Consider the following 23,584-nt stretch of genomic DNA (forward strand, 5'->3'; position numbering starts at 1 on the left):
GTTGGAAGGGGGTGGGGTGGTGGTGAGGGGGGTAGGGGCGTTGGAGGGGGGTAGGGGTGGTGAGGGGGTAGGGGCGTTGGAGGGGGGTAGGGGCGTTGGAAGGGGGTAGGTGTGGTGGTGAGGGGGGTAGGGGCGTTGGAGGGGGGTAGGGGTGGTGAGTGGGGTAGGGGTGGTGAGGGGGTAGGGGCGTTGGAGGGGGGTAGGTGTGGTGAGGGGGGTAGGGGCGTTGGAGGGGGTAGGGGTGGTGGTGAGGAGGGTAGGGGCGTTGGATGGGGGTAGGGGTGGTGAGTGGGGTAGGGGCGTTGGAGGGGTGTTGGGGCGTTGGAGGGGGGTAGGGGCGTTGGATGGGGGTAGGGGCGTTGGAGGGGGGTAGGGGTATTGGAAGGGGGTAGGGGTGGTGAGTGGGGTAGGGGCGTTGGAGGGGTGTCGGGGCGTTGGAGGGGGGTAGGGGCGTTGGAGGGGGGTAGGGGCGTTGGAGGGGGGTAGGGGTGGTGGTGAGGGGGGTAGGGGCGTTGGAGGGGGGTAGGGGCGTTGGAGGGGGGTAGGGGTGGTGGTGAGGGGGGTAGGGGCGTTGGAGGGGGGTAGGGGCGTTGGAGGGGGTAGGGGTGGTGGTGAGGGGGGTAGGGGCGTTGGAGGGGGGTAGGGGCGCTGGAGGGGGGTAGGGGCGCTGGAGGGGGGTAGGGGCGTTGGAGGGGATAGGGGTGGTGGTGAGGGGGGTAGGGGCGTTGGAGGGGGGTAGGGGCGTTGGAGGGGGGTAGGGGTGGTGGGGGGTAGGGGCAGTGGCGTGCAGAGGGGGGGGCGACGGTGCATTGGCCCCGGGCATCCGTCGCTCCCCCCTCTGCACGCCGCTGCCCCCTACCCCAACCCCCCCACCACCCCTACCCCCCTCCAACACCCCTACCCCCCTCCAATGCCGCCCCTCTCTCTCTCTCAACGCCGCCCCCCCCCTCTCTCTCTCAATGCCGGTACCCCCCCCTCTCTCTGAACGCCGCCCCCCCTCTCTCTCTCAACGCCGGTACCCCCCCCCCCACCCCTCTCTCTCAATGCCGGTACCCCCCCTCTCTCTGAACGCCGCCCCCCCCCTCTCTCTCTCAACGCCGGTACCCCCCCCCCTCTCTCACAACGCCGGTACCCCCCCCCTCTCTCAACGCCGGTACCCCCCCCCCCTCTCTCAACGCCGGTACGCCCCCCCCTCTCAACCCCCCCCCCCTCAACGCACCCCTCTCCAACCCCCCCCCCCCCCCCGCACTCGATGTAGGTCACTGAACGGCGCCAACCATCATCAATGGTTGACGCCGTTATAAACCTACTGTGATTTTCGCCGACGTGACCCGTGGTCACGTCAGCGGGACTTCAGCCCATCCGGGCCGGAGATTTGTTGACATTAAAAATTAAATGACATCCCGCCGGCCCCAGCTGTTTTCAGAGGCTGCCGGCGGGATTTGCACAACGCCGGTTTTGGCCGCTCGGAAAATTCAAAACCCGGCGGGAGTGGGAATAACGCCGCCGCCGCCGGCCGATTCTCCGACCCTGCGTGGGGTCGGAGAATTTCGCCCATTGGGTCGCCTTAAAAAGAAGAATTTTTCTCCAGAACCTTTGAAATAAAAAATGGAAATGAAAATCGCTTATTGTCACGAGTAGGCTTCAAATGAAGTTACTGTGAAAAGCCCTAGTCGCCACATTCCGGCGCCTGTTCGGGGAGGCTGGTACGGGAATTGAACAGTGCTGCTGGCCTGCCTTGGTCTGCTTTCAAAGCCAGCGATTTAGCCCTGTGCTAAACCAGCCCCTCATCAGAGGAGATTATGGCGGAGTGGTAATGTCACTGGGTTAGTGATCCAGAGGCCCTGACGAATACCCGGGAGCTGTGGAATTAAACCCGTATCAAACCCACGCTTCCACTGCGGCAGCTGGGAAAATTTAAATTCAACTTATTAATAAAAAGGTTAATTAATAAATCTGGAATTGAAAGCTGGCCTTCGTAATTGTGACCGTGAAACTACCATTGATTGCTATAAAAGCCACCTGGTTCATTAATAATCCTTCGGGAAGGACATCCACTGTGCTTACCTGGCCTTGCTCTGAGCTGTCTGCTGAACTGGCCGACAGCAATCAGCACGGTTACGGCAGGCGCGAATGAGCCTCGCTATTGATGCCACATCGATGAAAGAATAAAGAAAGAAAGAGAGGCTTATTTGAGATTACTACCTCCACATCAACGTTAGGCGAACTCTCCCGTGGGTCGTAATCATACAGAGCCACCATTCTCCGCGTGCTGATCGAATACTGCTGACTGCTTCGTCTGTTCCTTTCTGTTCCAAAATACACAGGTTTTAAAATCAGACACACTGATATTTCGCTCACTGGCAGAATGATTCTGCCGGGCCTGCCCACCCCCAGCATTTTGGATCGACAGAGGAGATAAAAGGTCATTGATTTGGGTACGGCGCCAGCCATTGGGGGTAGGACACAAACTGAGGATCAGCGCTCAAAATCCTTTAAACAATCAGAGGCGGGGATGGGAGGGAGAGATTTCCTCAGACCAGCATTGCCATCAACCTAGAAATCTAACTGGTTGCTTATTTCGGGTAGAATAAGAACGAAAGATTTGGCACCTTTCCTGATCACTGTACAGGTGCAAAAACACTTTACAGCCAATTAAACCATTTTTGGTGCGTTGCCCCTGTTACAATGCATGAAGCATAGCAGCCACTTTTTGCACAGCAAGATCCCGCAAACCAGGTCACCCGTTCCTGTGACGTTGCTTGAGGAATTGGCCCTTACTCATCCTCAAATCATGTCATGGGATCTTTAGCATCAGTTTAACATTCAGCACCGCGGACAGTTCAGCACTCTCTCTGTACTCTCTCAGCTTTGATTCATTATATCGTGGAGTGGGACTTGAAACCATAATTGTAATGCATCACCCAGAGGAAGTCTCTCCCCTGGCTGTTTATACACACGTCCAGAGTCGGCGGGACAGGATTAGATCTGGTCCATCGATAGGGTTGCCAACTCTAGTTGGATATATTCCTGGAGATTGAGTCACATGACCACCCTTTCCCGACAATCATATTTTGATAAGAAACAAATAAAAATGTTCAAATTAATTATTTGCATGTTTCATCACATGGGGGAGGTGGGGGCGGGTGCAGGAGATTAATCCTTAATTCCAGGAAGCTCCAGGAGAATCCTGGAGGGTTGGCAACTCTATCCATCCAGCCTGTTGTACATAATCACAATGCTTCATGCTGCATCACTCAGAGATTTCAGACATGCCGCTACACCCAGACTCACATCATTCCCTGACAGAGGCAAAAGAAAACAGATAGGGCAGGTGGCCTAGTGGTTAGCACAACCACCTCACGGCGCTGAGGTCCCAGGTTCGATCCCGGCTCTGGGTCACTGTCCGTGTGGAGTTTGCATATTCTCCCCGTGTCTGCATGGGTTTCGCCCCCACAACCCAAAGATGTGCAGAGTAGGTGGATTGGCCACGCTAAATTGCCCCTTAATTGGAAAAAATAATTGGGTAATCTAAAATTAAAAAAAAAAAAGAAAACAGATAAAGTGAATTAGTGACAGAAACAAAATCTGGGAAGTGCCTCACTGTCAAATTAATCAAAGACAGTCTGCAGGGATTTGATAAGGGAAGGTGCGTCTGATTAATAATAATCTTTATTAGTGTCACAAGTAGGCTGATGTTAACACTGCAATGAAGTTACTGTGAAAAGCCCCTAGTCGCCACATCCCGGCGCCTGTTCGGGTACACAGAGGGAGAATTCAGAATGTCCAATTCACCTGACAGCACGTCTTTCGGGACTTGTGGGAGGAAACCGGAGCACCCGGAGGAAACCCACGCAGACACGGAGGGAGAAGACAAAACTCACAACGTGGAAGATATTAAACTCCATCCCGGGTGGATGACTGGGCGTGAGGTCAGAAAGGAACTGAAGGGGGGAAAAGGAAAGGACATAACTGGCTATTGTGGGAGGTCAAATCCTCCAACACTGACTGTCTCCATCCACAAACCACAGCAGGTAGGACAGCCACGTTTGACACAGTGAGAAACGGATTCTTATCATGAAAAATAAATGGAGTGACTGAAAAATGAGGGGTTGAAATAAAAGAGAATAACACACACACACACTGACACACACACACACACACACTGACACACACACACACACACACTGACACACACACACTGGCACACACACACACACACACAGACACACACACAAACACTGACACACACACACACACTGACACTGACACACACACACACACTGACACACACACTGACACACACACTGACACACACACACACAGTTCAAGCTGGAAAGGCATCAAAATACAAATGAAATGAAACATAACTTTGCATTTGTCAGCCCAAAGCAAATCGGCACACTCAAAAAGTTAAAAAAAAAACAGCACATGACTTTTATTGAAGAAGTTAGTTTCCACAGACCTCGTTTAGACTTGCGGGATCTGCGGTTAACAGAGCGCGTGCTGTCTTTATCACGCTCAGAGTTCACTTCAGGAAAGGGTTGCGTACAAATAAAAAAAAGAGAAGAGAAACCGTGAAGCAACCAGAGGACTTGCTGCAACATCCTCAATATGAAACAATGTGAAAATAGACGGTCAGAATTGAAGAGGCAAAGCAAGGAGGCAATCAGAGCTGGGCTGTTACTGTCTCGGCTGGGAATAGGCAACTTCTAAGGGCTCTGGATTACTCTTGGTTTGGATGGTGGGGATTGATTCTGTGTTTCTGAGAGCTGTTATCTGGGACGGTTCCTGCAATGAGTTGTCTGGTCTGTCCAGGCAGACTGAACTGTTGATGCCCCAGTGATCTTGGAGGGCCGAAGGGCCTGATCCTGTGCTCTATTGTTCTTGTTCTAACCGGAAAATGGACAATTACTGACAGAAATAATTTTTCCGGCGCCTAATTCCATTAACGCTGTCATTATCGAGCCCATTCTCCCACCTTCTGGGGGTTAGGAGGGCTTCCACATGACAAGCTGTTGTTTCCTCCTTCTGGTGTTTGCACGCTGGTGGGTTTTCTTTGCCCTACATCACTGAGCGTTTCCTTAAGATGCACTAAATTCAAAGCTGAATGAATTAAGCCGTTCTTAATGCATTAACAATCAAAGACACAGAGTCTCCTTCTCATCCAGTGCATACATACAATCGCTGTCTAAAGCAAAACTGGTGCAGAGCTTCTAAAGACTGCAAATCAATGCACACCAAGCACAATCAGGTGAAGCGGCTCTGAATTTGACAATGACTAGTACCAATTTTCTCCACTGGAGTGTTGAGCGGCAGGTAGCCCTGCTTTACCAGCTGATCCATCATTTCCTCATCATCGGTCTGTATTTCGGAGATCATGTTACACGGAATCAGTCCCATTCTCCCGTTCGTCTCCCCGTGGTAGAATCCGTCGGCATCTTTTGTCCCATGGACCTGAAAAAATATTTGTTTTCAAATGTCACAGATGATCACCACCCTGCCTTGACTTGAGGCCTCCCCCCACCCCCCAACCCAGGACCACCCCCCCCCACCCAGGCCTCCCCCCCCCCACCCCAGGACCCCCCCCCCCACCCAGGCCTCCCCCCCCCCCCGCATTTGCCTGGATTGAACTCCATCTGCCATTTCTCTGCCCAACTCTCCAATCTATCTATATTCTGCTGTATTCTCTGACAGTCCTCCTCGCTATCTGCAACTCCACCAATCTTAGTATCATCTGCAAACTTGCTAATCAGACCACTTATACCTTCGTCCAGGTCACTTATGTATATCACAAACAATAGTGGTCCGAGCACGGATCTCTGTGGAACACCACTAGTCACCCTTCTCCATTTTGAGACACTCCCTTCCACCACTACTCTCTGTCTCCTGTTGCCCAGCCAGTTCTTTATCCATCTAGCTAGTACACCCTGAACCCCATACGACTTCACTTTTTCCATCAACTTGCCATGGGAAACCTTATCAAATGCCTTACTGAAGTTCATGCATATGACATCTACAGCCCTTCCCTCATCAATTAACTTTGTCACTTCCTCAAAGAATTCTATTAGGCTTGTAAGACATGACCTTCCCTGCACAAAACCATGCTGCTTATCACTGATAAGTCTATTTTCTTCCAGATGTGAATAGATCCTATCCCTCAGAATCTTCACCAACAGTTTGCCTACCACTGACGTCAAGCTCACAGGTCTATAATTCCCTGGATTATCCCTGCTACCCTTCTTAAACAAAGGGGCAACATTAGCAATTCTCCAGTCCTCCGGGACCTCACCCGTGCTCAAGGATGCTGCAAAGATATCTGTTAAAGCCCCAGCTATTTCGTCCCTCGCTTCCCTCAGTAACCTGGGATAGATCCCATCCGGTCCTGGGGACTTGTCCACCTTAATGCCTTTTAGAATACCCAAAACCTCCCCCCTCCTTATGCCGACATGACCTAGAGTATATAAACATCCATCCCTAACCTCAACCTCCGTCATGTCCCTCTCCTTGGTGAATACCGATGCAAAGTACTCATTAAGAATCTCACTCATTTCCTCTGACTCCACGCATAAATTCCCTTCTTTCGTCTTTGAGTGGGCCAATCCTTTCTCTAGTTACCCTCTTGCTCCTTATATACAAATAAAAGGCTTTGGGATTTCCTTAACCCTGTCAGCCAAAGATATGTCATGACCCCTTTTAGCCCTCGTTATTGCGCGTTTGAGATTTGTCCTACTTTCCCGATATTCCTCCAAAGCTTCATCAGTTTTGAGTTGCCTCGATCTAATGTATGATCAGATACCAGAAATGTTGGGGAACGCAGGGTTTAGTGAGAGGGAGGAACTGAAGGTGATCGATATTAGCAGAGAAATGGTGTTGGGGAAATTGATGGGATTGAAGGCAGATAAATACCCAGGGCCTCAGAATCTTGTTATGGGCCAGGGTTGAGAGAATCCCAAAGTGCATCATGGAGTTCACCTGACCCACAACTTTTAATAGATTGTGGTATGGGGAGCACACGGCCCACTCTACAGGTGTGGTACAGCAGAAATGGAAAAGTATTTTATAAAGCAAAACATTGTTTATTCTATGAACTCAAGTTAACCTTTTTTAAACATACAGTGAACATCTCGGCAACCAACAATTCACATACAACCCCCAAAGAATACAACACTAAGTAATCCTTAATAACTTCCCAAACAACATCCAGAAGACAAAAGAAACACCTTTTAACAGAAGCACATCAGGTTTACATTCACTACTGCGGACATTTATAATTCTGAATTCACCAAATGATCACGAGATAGTCTTTTCATGGCAGAGAGATCAACACCTGCTTTGTCTGGCTTCAGCTCCAACACTGAAAAACGAAACCAAAAAAACCCAGACACACCCAAGCTTTTCCCAAAGTGAAACTAAAAAGCAGAGCCAGAGCTCAGCTCCACCCACACTCTGACATCACTGCAGTAACATGAGCAGCCAAACATTTCTTAAAGTGACATTCTCATGACAATCTACATCCCATAGTGCTTAAGGAAGTGGCCCAAGAAATAGTGGATGCATTGGTGGTCATCTTCCAGGATTCTATAGACTGCGGATTGGAGGGTGGCTAATGTAACTGCACTATTTAAAAAGGGAGGCGAAGAGAAAGTAGGGAATTACTGACCAGTCAGCCTGACGCCAGTCGTGGGGAAAGTTCCAGAATCCATTATCAAAGATTTTATAGCAGAGCACTTAGAAAACGGTGGCAGCATCGGACCGAGTCAGCATGGATTTATGATGGGGAAATCATGCTTGACAAATCTACTGGAATTCTTCGAGGCTGTAACTAGTAGAGTTGATGAGGGGATCACAGTGGATGTGGTGTATTTGGACTTTCAGAAGGCTTTTGACAAAGTCCCACATAAGAGATCAGTGTGTAAAGTTAAAGCACACGGGATTAGGATACTGTATTGAGATGGATGGAAAACTGGTTGGCAGACAGGAAACAAAGAGTAGGGATTAACGGGTCTTTTTCAAATTGGCAGGCAGTAGCTAGTGGGGTACCACAGGGATCGGTGCTGGGACCCCAGCTATTCACAATATATATTCATGATTTAAATGTTATATCACCAAATTTGCAGATGACACCAAGTTGGGTGGGAGGGTGAGCTGTGGGGAGGATGCAGAGATCCTTCAGTGGGATTTGGACAAGTTGAGTGAGTGGGCAAATGAATGGCAGATGCAGTATAATGTGGATAAATGTGAGGTTGTCCACTTTGGTAAGCAAAAACAAGACGGCAGACTATTACCTGATTGGTCATAAATTAGGAGAGGGAAATGGGTAACGAGACCTGGGTGTCCTTGTGCGCCAGTCGCTGAAGGTAAGCATGCAGGTGCAGCAGGCGGTAAAGAAGGCTAATGGTATGTTGGCCTTCATTGTGAGAGGTTTCGAGTATAGAAGCAGGAATGTGTTGCTGCAATTGTACAGGGCCTTGGTGAGGCCACACCTGGAGTATTGTGCGCAGTTTGGGTCTCCTTCTCTGAGGAAGGATGTTCTTGCTCTCGAGGGAGTGCAGCGAAGGTTTACCAGACTGATTCCTGGGATGGCAGCACTGACGTATGAGGAGAGATTGACTAGGTTGGGATTGTTCTCACTGGAGTTCAGAAGAATGAGGGGGGATCTCATAGAAACGTATAAAAATCGAACAGGACTGGACAGGGTAGGTGCAGGAAGGATGTTCCCGATGGTGGGGGTGTCCAGAACCAGGGGTCACGGTCTGAGGATACGGGGTAAACCATTTAGGACAGAGATGGGGAGACAGTTCTTCACCCAAAGAGTGGTCAGCCTGTGGAATTCATTACCCCAGGAAGTAGTTGAGTTCAAAACATTGTTTCAAGCAGCAGTTAGGTCTAGCACTTAGGATGAAGGGGATCAAAGGGTTTGGGGGAAAGCAGGAACAGGATATTGAGTTGGATGATCAGAATGAATGATGGAGTGGGCTTGAAGGGTTGAATGGTCTCCTCCTGCTCCTATTTTGTCCCTGTCCTACCCCCATCATTGCCATCATACGGAAGGCATCATCTGCCCCCCCCCCCCCCAGATAATGGGACCCCCCCCCCCCCATAGGTTTCCCTCGAGTCCCTGTCCCCATCACTGCCCCATGACACTGCAGGGTTAGCACTGCCGGGTTGGCACTGCCGGGTTGGCACTGCAGGATTGGCACTGCCGGGTTGGCACTGCAGGGTTAGCAGGCAGGGTTAGCACTGCCGGGTTGGCACTGCAGGGTTGCCACTGCAGGATTGGCACTGCCGGGTTGGCACTGCCGGGTTAGCACTGCAGGGTTGGCACTGCAGGGTTGGCACTGCAGGATTGGCACTGCCGGGTTGGCACTGCAGGGTTGGCACTGCCGGGTTGGCACTGCAGGGTTGGCACTGCAGGATTGGCACTGCAGGGTTAGCATGCAGGGTTGGCACTGCCAGGGTTGGCACTGCCGGGTTGGCACTGCCGGGTTGGCACTGCAGGGTTGGCACTGCAGGATTGGCACTGCAGGGTTAGCATGCAGGGTTGGCACTGCCAGGGTTGGCACTGCCGGGTTGGCACTGCCGGGTTGGCACTGCAGGGTTGGCACTGCAGGATTGGCACTGCAGGGTTAGCATGCAGGGTTGGCACTGCCGGGTTGGCACTGCAGGGTTGGCACTGCAGGGTTGGCACTGCAGGATTGGCACTGCCGGGTTAGCACTGCCGGGTTGGCACTGCAGGGTTGGCACTGCAGGATTGGCACTGCAGGGTTGGCACTGCAGGATTGGCACTGCCGGGTTAGCACTGCCGGGTTGGCACTGCAGGATTGGCACTGCAGGGTTGGCACTGCAGGATTGGCACTGCCGGGTTAGCACTGCCGGGTTGGCACTGCAGGGTTGGCACTGCAGGATTGGCACTGCCGGGTTGGCACTGCCGGGTTGGCACTGCAGGGTTGGCACTGCAGGGTTGGCACTGCAGGATTGGCACTGCAGGGTTGGCACTGCAGGATTGGCACTGCAGGGTTGGCACTGCCAGGGTTGGCACTGCCGGGTTGGCACTGCCGGGTTGGCACTGCAGGGTTGGCACTGCAGGGTTGGCACTGCAGGGTTGGCACTGCAGGGTTGGCACTGCAGGATTGGCACTGCAGGGTTGGCACTGCAGGGTTGGCACTGCCGGGTTAGCACTGCCGGGTTGGCACTGCAGGATTGGCACTGCCGGGTTAGCACTGCAGGGTTGGCACTGCCGGGTTGGCACTGCCGGGTTAGCATGCAGGGTTGGCACTGCCGGGTTAGCACTGCCGGGTTGGCACTGCAGGGTTGGCACTGCCGGGTTGGCACTGCCGGGTTGGCACTGCCGGGTTAGCATGCAGGGTTGGCACTGCAGGGTTGGCACTGCCGGGTTGGCACTGCCGGGTTGGCACTGCCGGGTTGGCACTGCAGGGTTGGCACTGCCGGGTTAGCATGCAGGGTTGGCACTGCAGGGTTGGCACTGCCGGGTTGGCACTGCCGGGTTGGCACTGCCGGGTTGGCACTGCCGGGTTGGCACTGCAGGGTTAGCATGCCGGGTTAGCATGCAGGATTGGCACTGCCGGGTTGGCACTGCAGGGTTAGCAGGCAGGGTTAGCACTGCCGGGTTGGCACTGCAGGGTTGCCACTGCAGGATTGGCACTGCCGGGTTAGCACTGCAGGGTTGGCACTGCAGGCAGGGTTGGCACTGCAGGGTTAGCATGCAGGGTTGGCACCGCAGGGTTGGCACTGCAGGGTTGGCACTGCCGGGTTAGCATGCCGGGTTAGCATGCCGGGTTAGCACTGCAGGGTTGGCACTGCCGGGTTAGCATGCAGGGTTGGCACTGCAGGATTGGCACTGCCGGGTTAGCACTGCAGGATTGGCACTGCCGGGTTAGCACTGCAGGGTTGGCACTGCCGGGTTAGCATGCAGGGTTGGCACTGCCGGGTTAGCATGCAGGGTTGGCACTGCCGGGTTAGCATGCAGGGTTGGCACTGCCGGGTTGGCACTGCCGGGTTGGCACTGCCGGGTTAGCACTGTCGGGTTGGCACTGCCGGGTTGGCGCTGCAGGGTTGGCACTGCCAGGGTTAGCAGGCAGGGTTGGCACTGCAGGGTTGGCACTGCAGGCAGGGTTGGCACTGCCGGGTTAGCACTGCAGGGTTGGAGCTGCCGGGTTAGCATGCAGGGTTGGCACTGCAGGGTTGGCACTGCAGGGTTGGCACTGCCAGGGTTAGCAGGCAGGGTTGGCACTGCCGGGTTGGCACTGCCGGGTTGGCACTGCAGGGTTTGCACTGCAGGGTTGGCACTGCCAGGGTTAGCAGGCAGGGTTGGCACTGCAGGGTTGGCACCGCAGGGTTGGCACTGCCAGGGTTAGCAGGCAGGGTTGGCACTGCCAGGGTGCCTAGGGCTGTGTTAGGGCACGCCGCAGCCATGTCCCTCACCGCCAGGGGGGCTATACTCGCCCCCCAGACCCAGGAGTGGGCACCATAACTAGTTTTTGTTTTAGAGAGGCAGTAGCGATTCCTGCTGGTGATGTCCTGGTGGTGGGGTGGAGGCAATATCTGACGACCCCGGAAGCAACGGTTAAGTAGCATGAGAATAACTAACTATAGTCAATTTCATGGTAACCAGACTCGTTGGGCGTGTCGCTGCCAGGGGGGGGGGGGGGGGGGGGGGGGGGGGGAGAGTGGCGGAAAACTCTGTGCCGTCTGTACCCCAAGTTAGCGAAACTCGCCCCCACCAACCGAAGCAGCCTGTCCTGCCCCCGTGCATCGATTAGACACAACTCACTTTCCCCCATTTTCAACGTATACCCCGAAACGTGGCCGATCTCCCCGGGATGCACAGTATCCCATCAAAGCACCAACCAGGTCCGAAATACACCACAGGTAGTTGTCCACATTCAACAAACCCGGAGCTCGACAAGGCCCCCCCCCCCCCCCCCCCCGCCACTCGGTGTCCCTCCACCCCCTAGAAATGAAAAATGAAAAATGAAAATCGCTTATTGTCACGAGTAGGCTTCAATGAAGTTACTGTGAAAAGCCCCTAGTCGCCACATTCCGGCGCCTGTTCAGGGAGGCTGGTACGGGAATTGAACCGTGCTGCTGGCCTGCCTTGGTCTGCTTTAAAAGCCAGCGATTTAGCCCAGTGTGCTAAACCAGCCCCTGGAAATCAGAAGCGCCATCACCAATGGCTCAAAGGCAAAGAGCAGTGAGAAGAGTGGACACTCCTGCCTTGCCTCCCGGTGCAGCCCAAAAAACCCAGGGGGTGGAACGTGGGCCGAGACCACAATCGTCAAATACTCCGACCCAACCACCTCCGCCAACAATAACTCGTCCAAAACAAAGGAATCAATGTGGCCGTACACAGGGTACACGTGTGAGAAAAACAAACTCCTCCGCCCTTGGCCCCCCCAACCACCACCAACCAGTCTAACACCCCCACCCCCCCCCCCCCCACCCCCCCCTCCCCACCCCCCCCTCCCTACCCACCCCGAAATAAGAGGAGCAGAACATTCAACCATTGAGCCTGCTCCACTATCCAATACAATCATGGCGAACCTTGGGTTCCAACTCCACTTCCCACTCATTCCCCATATTCCTGAATTCTCGGAGAGACCAATGTTAATTGAGTTTGTGTTTTCCATGCGGATATTCAGATGACAGAGATACTGGAGTTATTGATTCATCATCGTAAATAAACCTCGGCCGCGATTCTCCGAGGCCGCGAGCCGCAGACGGGATTCGCGGGGCGCGATTCTCCCAAAACGGGAGAAATCGTAAGGCTGGCGTCAAACCCGGGCGGGTTTGACGCCAGCGCGCCCTTTCCCGACCGGGAACCGATTCTGGTCCCCGGTCGGGGCTAGCAGCCCGACGCCGTAGGCTCCGGCATGACGGGCTTAACGAATATCGTTAAGCCCGCTTACCGGAGTTAGCGCCGGCTGACGCGTCATATGGCGTCAGCCGCGCATGCGCGGATTGGAAGACTCCAACCCGCGCATGCGCGGATGACGTCATCGCGAATTTGCGCGAAACCCGCGCATGCGCGGGCCGGGTTGCCCCTCAGCCGCCCCGCGAATGGATACTGCGGGGTGGCGGAAGGAGAAAGAGTGCGCGGGCATCGGGCCCGCTGCCCGCGATCGGTGGGCACCGATCGCGGGCCCATGGCACCCTTGGCACGGCCGTGGTACAGCCGTGCCAATCGGTGCCATGGTTATGAAAAGCGAGTTTGTGACGCCGTTTTTACGAACGGCCAGACCAGGTGTGTTTGCCGTTCGTAAAAACAGCGTAAAGGGCTGGGACTTCGGCCCATCGAACAGCTGTGAATCGCTGCCGGCCGTAAAAAAACGGCGGCAGCGATTCGGGTCGGGAGTTGGGCGGGGGGTGGGGGAGAATAGCGGGAGGGCGGGAAAAATGTCGGGAAGGCCCTCCCGCTATTCTCCGACCAGTCGTGGGGGTCGGAGAATTTCGCCCGCGATGTCCCGTTCAATCGGGCACAGGTGCCAAACGGGGATTCTCACCGGTCGCGAGTCTCCTGGCCGGATCAGAGTGGGCGAGAACCTGCTTCCAGCTGATCCACGTGGATTTGAATATTGTTCCCGGCTCCCAGGCCAGATGTTCCGGCCTCCCGGTATTCTGCAGCCTGCCCAGCTGGAGGCCCTGTGGGCATCAATCTCTCCTGGTACTGGCCATTGGGGAGCAGGCGCCGTGAGCTTTGTGGGGCAAGGGGGTGAGGAGCCCTCTCCACAATTACCTCCAGGGTGCTGGGGGGGGGGGGGGGGGGTTACTTCAGGGGGAGGCGGGGGAGGAGGGGGGGCTCGGACTGGGCTGGAGGGGCTCAGGTCGGGGGGGGGGGATCAATCCCAGGATGGAGGTCATGTGGAAGGTCTTCCCTGTGCAGGTTTGATAATCATTAAAGTGTCTTTCAGTGAGTCAGATCGTTGCTAAAAATCCACCTCCTGATATGTTGAAACTCTTTGATGTCTCTCCCAGTATGTCTCCCGGGGGGACCGAAGTAGGGGGGGGGGGTGACCTGAACACTGGGACTGAGGGAGGGGGGGCGGGGGCTGAAAATGGGACCCTAAAAGGGGGAGGGTATGTGGCAATCTCATAACAGGGTGTCGCTCATTTGGAGGGTGGGAGGGCAGCAATTTGTGGAGAAGGGGTACTGCCAGTGATTTGGTGAAGATTTGGCAGCAATTTTGGGAGTGGGGGGCTTGCCAGCGATTGGGAATGGAGGGGGGGGGGCGGATGGGGGCTCTGCCAGTGACAAGGGTGGGGGAAACTATCCAGTTACTCTGAGATTGGGGCGCCCCATAAAGAGGGCCCCATGATCTCTGAGGAGTGAGGCCTGTCAGTGGGTATTAGGCCTCGACCCCCTCAAGGCCAGTGCCAAATCCGCCCGCCGCACGAGACTTTCCAGGTGAATCCCAACCCAGCAGCTCAGCGCGCTCCAGCGGGAAACACTTTGAATCGATTCGGGAGAATGGCGGCCTACCCTGCTGAGTAAAGCCAGCATTTTCAGATTCACAGCACCGCAGCATTCTGCTGATCCATTACCTTGATTATTTGCCCCTCCTTGAACGGAAGTTCTTCCTCTGCGGCGTCAGGATTGGGTGACATTGATAAAGGATCGTAATCGAAAAGAGCCACAAACACCCTGGGTGGGAGGTCCTCACTGCACACATCAACCTCTGATTCTGGAGACTGCCGCCCTCGTCCACAGTATCTGCCTGAAAAACCAGGTGGTTCAGACACAGAGTTATCCGGTTATGGGGCATCTCCTTTCTTTCAATGCTGGTACACAAGGACAAAGTTACATTTATAAAGCACTTTCTCTCCGATAGGACAACCTGTACAGCCAAACAGGTACATTTTTCAAAGTATAGAATATGCTGTAATGTCAGAAATGTGGCAGTCAATTTGTGCACAGCAGGATTCCATAACCAGCAGAGTGACAACAACAAATAACAGGGGCTGATTCTCCGCACCCTAACGGCAAAATCGAATTCAGGGATGGGCCGGGAAATGCAGTTTCCTGCATGGAATCAGGACTGGCGTCGGTTCGGCAATACCCCCCCCCCCCCCCCCCCCCCCCCCCGCCCCGGCGTACTCAGGGAGTGCGCCGCGCAGAGTATCCACCACCAGAGGCCATTGCCAGAGGCCCGCCCGGTTATTCTCCGCCCCCGACGGCCTGGATCTAATCTGGTCCTGCCGTTTGGCATACTGGCGAGGTGGTTGAAGATTCAGTCCGCGGCTGCCACAGTCGGGGGGGCGGAGCCGATCGGAGGGCAGGGGGGGCCTCATTCTGGACTGTGCTTGTATTGTGCGGGCGGCCAATCGGGGGCAATATGTCCGCAGTCCAGGCCCGCGGTCCGAGACCGCCATGGAGCGTGGTGTAGCCGCTGGAGGCCGCCGCCCTGCGCATGCGCGACCTCCGTCCTGGAAGTGCCGGGGGGGGGGGGGGGGGCGTATGGCCAGCTGGAGGTGTGAGCTCCACAACAGCTGCCTGCTAGCCCCCAGCAACACGGGGAATCTGTGGCCTTTTGACGCCAGTTTTCCTGCCGTAAAAGACCAGAGTTTTCCCGACGGCGTGAAATGGAGAATCCAGCACCAGGTGTTTTAATGATGTTGGTTACAGATAAATATTGGCGACAGATTGCTGAGTTCAACACCGTCATCTTCTTCAAAATAATCATAGAATCATAGAATTGACAGTGCAGAGGGAGGCCATTCGGCCCATCGAGTCTGCACCGGCCCTTACAAAGAGCACCCTACTCAAGCCAACGTATCTACCCTATACCCATCACCCAGTAACCCCCACTTAACATTTATTGGACACTAAGGGCAATTTATCACAGCCAATCCACCTAACCTGCTCTTGGACTGTGGGTGGAAACCGGAGCTCCCGGAGGAAACCCACGCAGACACGGGGAGAACGTGCAGACTTCGCACAGACAGTGACCCAGCCGGGAATCGAACCTGTGACCCTGGAGCTGTGAAGCAATTCTGATAACCACTGTGCTACTGACCCTCTGACAGTGCGGCGCTCCCTCAGTACTGACCCTCTGACTGTGCAGCACTCCCTCAGTACTGACCCTCTGACAGTGCGGTGCTCCCTCAGTACTGACTCTCTGACAGTGCAGCACTCCCTCAGTACTGACCCTCTGACAGTGCAGCACTCCCTCAGCACTGACCCTCTGACAGTGCAGCACTCCCTCAGTACTGACCCTCTGACAGTGCGGCACTCCCTCAGTACTGCCCCTCTGACACTGCGGCACTCCCTCAGTACTGACCCTCTGACAGTGCGGTGCTCCCTCAGTACTGACTCTCTGACAGTGCAGCACTCCCTCAGTACTGACCCTCTGACAGTGCGGCACTCCCTCAGTACTGACCCTCTGACAGTGCAGCACTCCCTCGGCACTGACCCTCTGACAGTGCGGCACTCCCTCAGTACTGACCCTCTGACAGTGCGGCACTCCCTCAGTACTGACCCTCTGACAGTGCAGCACTCCCCTCAGTACTGACCCTCTGACAGTGCGGCGCTCCCTCAGTACTGACACTCTGACAGTGCAGCACTCCCTCAGTACTGACCCTCTGACAGTGCGGCACTCCCTCAGTACTGACCCTCTGACAGTGCAGCGCTCCCTCAGTACTGACCCTCTGACAGTGCAGCACTCCCTCAGTACTGACCCTCTGACAGTGCGGCACTCCCTCAGTACTGACCCTCTGACAGTGCGGCACTCCCTCAGTACTGACCCTCTGACAGTGCGGCACTCCCTCAGTACTGACCCTCTGACAGTGCGGCACTCCCTCAGTACTGACCCTCTGACAGTGCAGCGCTCCCTCAGCACTGACCCTCTGACAGTGCGGCACTCCCTCAGTACTGACCCTCTGACAGTGCGGTGCTCCCTCAGTACTGACCCTCTGACAGTGCAGCACACCCTCAGTACTGACCCTCTGACAGTGCAGCACTCCCTCAGTACTGACCCTCTGACAGTGCAGCACACCCTCAGTACTGACCCTCTGACAGTGCAGCATTCCCTCAGTACTGACCCTCTGACAGTGCGACACTCCCTCTGTACTGACCCTCTGACAGTGCGGCACTCCCTCAGAACTGACCCTCTGACAGTGCGGCACTCCCTCTGTACTGACCCTCTGACAGTGCGGCACTCCCTCTGTACTGACAGTCTATTGAATGTGGCTTGAACCCAAATGTTTTCACTGTGAACTAAGGGTGCTGTTCACTTTGTCAGAGGTGACACCTCATTCCAATTAACTGACGTAATTTGTTTCTCCTGCAAATTTATTTTAAATTCTCGTCCCATTCGGACCAAGCTGCCTGCCAACTCTTTCATCTGCCGCTCAATCCTGGTCAACAGCGACAGGAGTGCAGGAATTGGAATGGTTGCCAAGGTGTGGCACGTATTGCCCTGCGGTATAACTAAAATGCCAATGTCTCATTTTGTTTGTGAGTCAGAGCGTTTAGCTGGCTTGTCTCCGTAATAGATCAGGACTTCCTGAGATCTGATGGATCTTATTGCTGTTTTGGGAGATTTCTTTATTCGTTCATGGGGCATGTGCGACGTTGGCTCTGCCAGCATTTATTGCCCGTTCCTAACTGCCCTCAAGGGGGCAGTCAATAGTCAACCACATTGCTGTGGGTCTGGAGTCACATGTTTGCTGTAGACAAATCCATTGCCACATTTCCAGTGTGCCATCCTGGTCTGATAATAGGTCATCCATCTGCAACGTTGGACGCGATTCAATGACCCCGTGGTGACCTGACCCGGCACATCGGGTGAATCACACGAGAACCCCAAACATGGCTCTGCGCTGGGCCAATCACGAGACATCTCGCTGGGCACGATCCAGATCTGTATTTTTAATTGAGCCATTAGGCTATGTGGGCCTAGATTGGAGTGCACTTAGAGGGGGCAGTGCAGAATCAATGGGCCAAATGGCCTCCTTCTACACTGTATGATTCTGTGAAGAGCGTTTCAGTGGCTATCATAGATCATAGAATTATCATAGAAACTACTGTGCAGAAGGAGCCCATTCGGCCCATTGAGTCTGTACTGGCCCTTGGAAAGAGCAGCCTACGCAAGTCCACACTTCCACCCTCTTCCCGTAAGCCCACCTAACCTTTAGGACACTAAGGGGCAATTTATCCTGGCCAATCCGCTGTACATCTTTGGACTGTGGGAGGAAACCGAAGCGCCCGGAGGAAACCCACGCAGACACGGGGAGAACGTGCAGACTCCGCACAGACAGTGACCCAAGCCGGGAATCGAACCTAGGATCCCGGAGCTGTGAGGCAACAGTGCTAACCACTGTGCCGCCCTACTGTGAAATGCTTTGGGACTGGCTGAGGTTGGGAAAGGCATTATAGAGAATGTTCATTCCCCAGCTGCCAGTGTTAAAGTGATGGTGTGTCCAGTTGCTCTCACGCCATTACGGATCAGGGATATCCCAGGTAAGAATGAGCCACGGCACCGTGAGCCACAGTAACTCAACTCTGATTCAGTGGCTTTAAACCTCCGAGCCCAGGATTATTTTTGATGAGACCGGTGTAACGGTGGAGAGAACGTGCGGAGGATTGGGAGATTGTGGGATGATAGCTAGTTGTGTTAATCGCTCGCACTATTCACCAACGATTAGAAAGGTTGCCGTGAAACGGAGAATTAAGCGGAGCTGGTTGGTCATTACCATATCGATTCTCAGGCACCATGCTGCGTTGGAGTGGCCATTTCCGTCGGCCGGCGATGTTACGATAATAAACATCGTCTCTTGTTGGGGAAATATTCCCGTCACTTCCTGACCGGGAACGTCCTCCTTCACTGTTACTGTCAACTGTGATTTCTACACGGGAATCGAACAGGAGAAATTAAACTATATTAAAACACAGCCTTTCTCTGAGTCTTTACTCTAGTCCCCTGTACCTCGTTGTCCCCTGTAAGTGTCCAGTGATTTCACCTGCATCCCCGTAACTGCTTTACATTTTCAGCACGGTCTCGGCGTTGTTTCGTTCCTGAGAAATTTCAGCCTTTTATTGATGTCAACTCAGACACAGGAGTCATCCCAAAATGTGAGGCTTTGTCAGATGCATTTACTGAATTTATCTCTACATCAAATGACTTTGCAATCCCATGTGGAAGGTGACCCTGTGCTTATTTGAAGAGAGACAGTAAATAAGGAGAAATTGTTTCTGCAAGCTGCGAGGCAGGTTGAAGATCATGGTTAAAAGAACTAGAAGGGAAATTGTTTTTCTAACATGAGTAAATTAAAAGGTAGTTTTAAGGGATTTATATTTGTATCGGTAAACATTCGAAATAAGGTATAGTTTTAGGTGAGTTTGATTTTATGGCTCTGTGCCTGAAGGGCCATATCATAGAATTTATATTTACAGTGCAGAAGGAGGCCATTCAGCCCATCGAGTCTGCACCGGCTCCTGGAAAGACCCTACCCAGGGTCAACACCTCCACCCTATCCCCATAACCCAGTAATCCCACCCAACACTCAGGGCAATTTTGGACATGAAGGGCAATTTATCATGGCCAATCCACCTAACCTGCACATCTTTGGACTGTGGGAGGAAACTGGAGCACCCGGAGGAAACCCATGCGCACACGGGGAGGATGTGCAGACACCGCACAGACAGTGACCCAAGCCGGGAATCGAATGTGTTTAGGGGACCCTGGAGTTGTGAAGCAATTGTGCTATCCACAATGCTACCGTGCTGCCCTATATTAGATTAATGCTGGAGAAAGTTGCTTGAATGTGTGGGGGGTCGGTTCAGTTCCAACTGTGAAAGAGGGAGCTAAGACATGAAGAGTAAATATAGTTGCTTCGCAATTAGAGGGGGAAATATTTTCCTCTGTTCGTTAGTTTTATCTGGAAGCTACAGCAGTGGGTGCAGATAGACCACTGGAGTTGGAACATTTCCCACAGCTCTGCTAACAGCAGTTGGAGACAGGGAATGAGAAGGTAGATCTCATAGCTCTGCTCAAATCAGTAGAATGCAAGAAAGCAAGTTCCCGAGGAACTAAAGGGCGGTTGGTTCTAGAAACCTGGAACTAGAACAGGATAATGTTCATGGCCACCTCAGACAAAGCTGAGAAGGGGTCAGCTAGTGAGAAGCTAAGTTTCTAAAGGTTTATAAAGTAATCTTAAAGGTTTATAAAGTGATCATAAAGCTCAGAATGTCTTATCACAGTCCTCGAAACAAATGCTACAGCAATTGGGAAGATAGTATTGGCTGGATATCAGAGTTTGTGGTAGCAGTGGAAGTCAGTGAAGACAAAGAAATCCTAAAGGGGTTGGTGTAAACCTGGAGTGGACTTCTTGGTAAAAGTGGAGCAGAAGTTCTGTTCAAATGAGTCCTTTGGAAAACGTGGAGTGGATTTCAGAATGCAACTTGCAAATGCAAACAATGATTATGAGAGATAATTTTAAAGTGTGTTTTTGGAACTGGAGTTTGGAATCTCTTATATGAGAATCATCTTGGGGGAATCGGAGGGAAAATGCATAGACACTAACTTTGCCTCAGAGTGGACTGTGTGTTTGACCACAGCCAATCTGTTGAGTTTTGAAAAAGGACTTTGTGTGCTAATGAGACCACTGTAGCTTCAATTGTCCTGTGTCATCTGTATTAATCTTAAAACCTGTGTGTGATCGTTAGCCTAAGGGTGGCGTAAAGAAGTATTGTATAATAATCCAACTTTTCCATGTTTAATAAAATGTTTTTCTGTTGTTAAAACTAAATAGTGAGTTTGCACATTTGCCCTGTGTCTGCGTGAGTCTTACACCCACAACCCAAAGATGTGCAGGGTAGGTGAATTGGCCACGATAAATTGACCCTTTTGGAAAAAAAAAAGTATTGGATAATCCAAATTTATATAAAAAATTAAAAACAAAATAGTGGTCCTGTGATTCTGTTCCTCCGCGTTTGATTGGAAAAAAAGTAACAATGACAGCCTTTTGAACCAGGGTTTAATTCCGGGATCTTCCCGTCCAGTTATAACATCGAGTAGGATCGTAATACACGCCAAACATAGGACCAAGAGGAAGCCTAGCCTGTTCTTCTATTCTCCATTTACCCACCCCATATCCTTTCATTTGTTTTCGTTTACTCTTTCATTGGATGTGGGAGAGACCAGGATTTGCTGTCCTAATTGATCCATTTCAGAGGGGCAATTCAGAGTCAACCACATTGCTGTAGGTCTAGAGTCACATGTAGGCCAGACTGGGTAAAGATTGCAGAGTTCCTTCCCGAAAAGAGCCAGATAGGTTTTTACAACTATCGACCATGGTCATCCCTGATGAGACTAACTTCATAGACTATATTCCAGCTGCCGCGGTGGGATTTGAACCCAGATCCCGAGCATGAACCTGGCTCTCTGGATCACTGGTCCAGTGACAGTCCCAATACATCACCATTTCCCCATCACATCTCAACGGCCATTTGTACAAGAGTGTTCCAAACGTGTCCACTTTTTGAGTGAGAAATCTTTCCTAATTTCACTCTTGAAAGACCCAACTCTAATTTTTAGACCCTGTCCCTTAGTCCTAAACTCACAACCAATGGAAATAGTTTCCCTCAACCCTATCTGCTCCCGTTGATAACTTGTGAATGTTGATCAAATGGCCGGTTAACATTAATTCCAGAGAATTAACAGCGAGTTGTTGTGATCTGGAAGGTGCTGCCTGAACAGCTGGAAGCAGGTTCAGTAGGAACTTTCAAAACAGGGAAAGTGGAGAAGTATTTTAAGTGGAAAGAATTCAGGCCTATGAGGACAGAGCAGGGGACTGAGACCAACTGGATAGATCTTCCAACGAGCTAGCATAGGCACGATGGGCTGAATGGTCTTCTCGTGTGCTGTCTGATTTGCAGAGAGAAATCTTCCTTCCCACTTCCCAATCTTGCTGCTTAGGGGTGTAACTTACCAATCGATGGCACAGTCATGGGCCGCCCTCTCTGCCCAGAGCCACCATGACATGCCCTTCGGCCCAAATGATCCATTCTGTCAGACATCCGCCCGGCTCCCGACGGATTCCCTAAAATCTGGAGGGAGAAATCCAGACAGCGGGAGGTCAATGGCGACATCAGCAACTTGTTATATTTTCATTTTACTGCAAAGAAACTACAAACAAAAGAACACACAGGTCTACTGGGGTAAAGTCTAGTCTACAGAAAAGCAACTGGTCAAATTAACAGTGGCAGCAATGGACACAAACAGACCCTGTGAGAATTCAGGCTCTTGCAAGCAAATGAAAATATCTGCAATGATGATTTTGGGGCATTGAGTGCAAATCAAGCCAAGCAGAGCAGAAATTAATCGTGAAATGTACTGAAAGAAAGAAAATAGATAAGCAGAGTAAAGAAAAATAGGAATAATGAATAAGACTGATTGGCAGGCAGATGGGAAGAGGCATGTTTATTCCACACACCAGTAATCTTTCCTTGTCCCTGTGGACACATATTGCAATTGCATTTGGCACTCTAGAGTTACTTGTTTTTAATTTAGTTGTCCAGGCAACCTGCTTCTCTTCTGTGGACAGAATGTCCCTTCCATTATTGTTCTCTGTCACTTTTCTCTTAGCTCTGGATTTTGCTGTGGCCCTATTTGCAACATTGGAGTCTGATATGGACCTCCTGTCTGAAGTCTCCACACTGAAGAAGTCCTCTTCAACGCCAACTTGCCTTTGCAAAGGTCTTTTGTGTCCCCTTGTTGGCAGGGGGGCAGATCTGCCTGGGCTATCGGCAACTCCCGAATCATTGTCCTGTCCCGTTGTCGAAAGTCTCAGATCGACACAGCTCTGTCTGTTACTCAAAGATCGTGCAACCTCTTCTTCACTTGCACAGTCTAGTGCACTGTCTCGGCTCCTTGTAGCCTCTCTACTTAATCTGCTAACCCTATCTTCCCACAAGAGGTCATCCATACTGGAAGCGGCCTTTGGAGAGGAACTCTGTTCCTGAGATTGTCTCTTTGATGTGAAGGGCAACCATTGCAGTTTGTTGTCTTGTATGTTGGCTTTGCATGTTCTATCACTCTGCAATCTTTTCTCCATTTTCGATCGCGCCTCTACCTTTTCTCTACCAGCCGGGATTGGTACTGTTTTAGGTGGTTGTCTTCCCGCATTTCCTCCACCTTCCTCGGCTAGCTCGGGGGTACTGAACAGTTTTTTTACAATGACGTTTCTGTGATGAAATCTCAAGGCTCTCCTTCTGAGCTTCTCCAACACTTTTATTCTGATGGGAGATCTACAAGCAGTTTGTTAAACAAGACAATAGACAGTGTGGTCAAACAGTCAAATGGGGAAAAGAAAATAAAGACAGAATTAGTTTTTAGAGCCAGTGCAGACCGGGAAGCATGCAGTCCATCCCAGGTGGGTGATGACATGCTCTTTATGGGGAAATCTGTAAAAATACGATCATGACACAGCGGCTACTTTAAGTGTTGAACAGAGCCTAGAGCTTCATTCAAACACAAGGGGCTTTTCTACTCCATCATTTACTCAATCAGGCAGGCAAACCAATATAACATTAGCATAATGCAAACAATACTGCAGCAAATAGAAC

At 52.2% G+C, this 23,584-nt stretch overlaps 1 protein-coding gene across 1 annotated transcript in view; it reads right to left on the reverse strand.

Annotated features, from left to right (window-relative positions):
* Nucleotides 1-23,584, reverse strand: part of rimbp2 (RIMS binding protein 2) — a 458,956-nt gene that overhangs the window by 36,802 nt on the left and 398,570 nt on the right. The window contains exons 17-23 of the mRNA XM_038817813.1: nt 22,267-23,266; nt 21,949-22,123; nt 18,712-18,864; nt 14,563-14,735; nt 5,289-5,457; nt 4,466-4,531; nt 2,206-2,309 (exon numbers count right to left, since the gene is read on the reverse strand). Coding sequence (XP_038673741.1) covers nt 2,206-2,309; nt 4,466-4,531; nt 5,289-5,457; nt 14,563-14,735; nt 18,712-18,864; nt 21,949-22,123; nt 22,267-23,266 — 1,840 coding nt within the window. The remainder of the gene's footprint in view (nt 1-2,205; nt 2,310-4,465; nt 4,532-5,288; nt 5,458-14,562; nt 14,736-18,711; nt 18,865-21,948; nt 22,124-22,266; nt 23,267-23,584) is intronic.

The sequence above is a fragment of the Scyliorhinus canicula genome, chromosome 1, assembly GCF_902713615.1.
Source record: "Scyliorhinus canicula chromosome 1, sScyCan1.1, whole genome shotgun sequence".
NCBI classification, from domain to species: domain Eukaryota; kingdom Metazoa; phylum Chordata; class Chondrichthyes; order Carcharhiniformes; family Scyliorhinidae; genus Scyliorhinus; species Scyliorhinus canicula.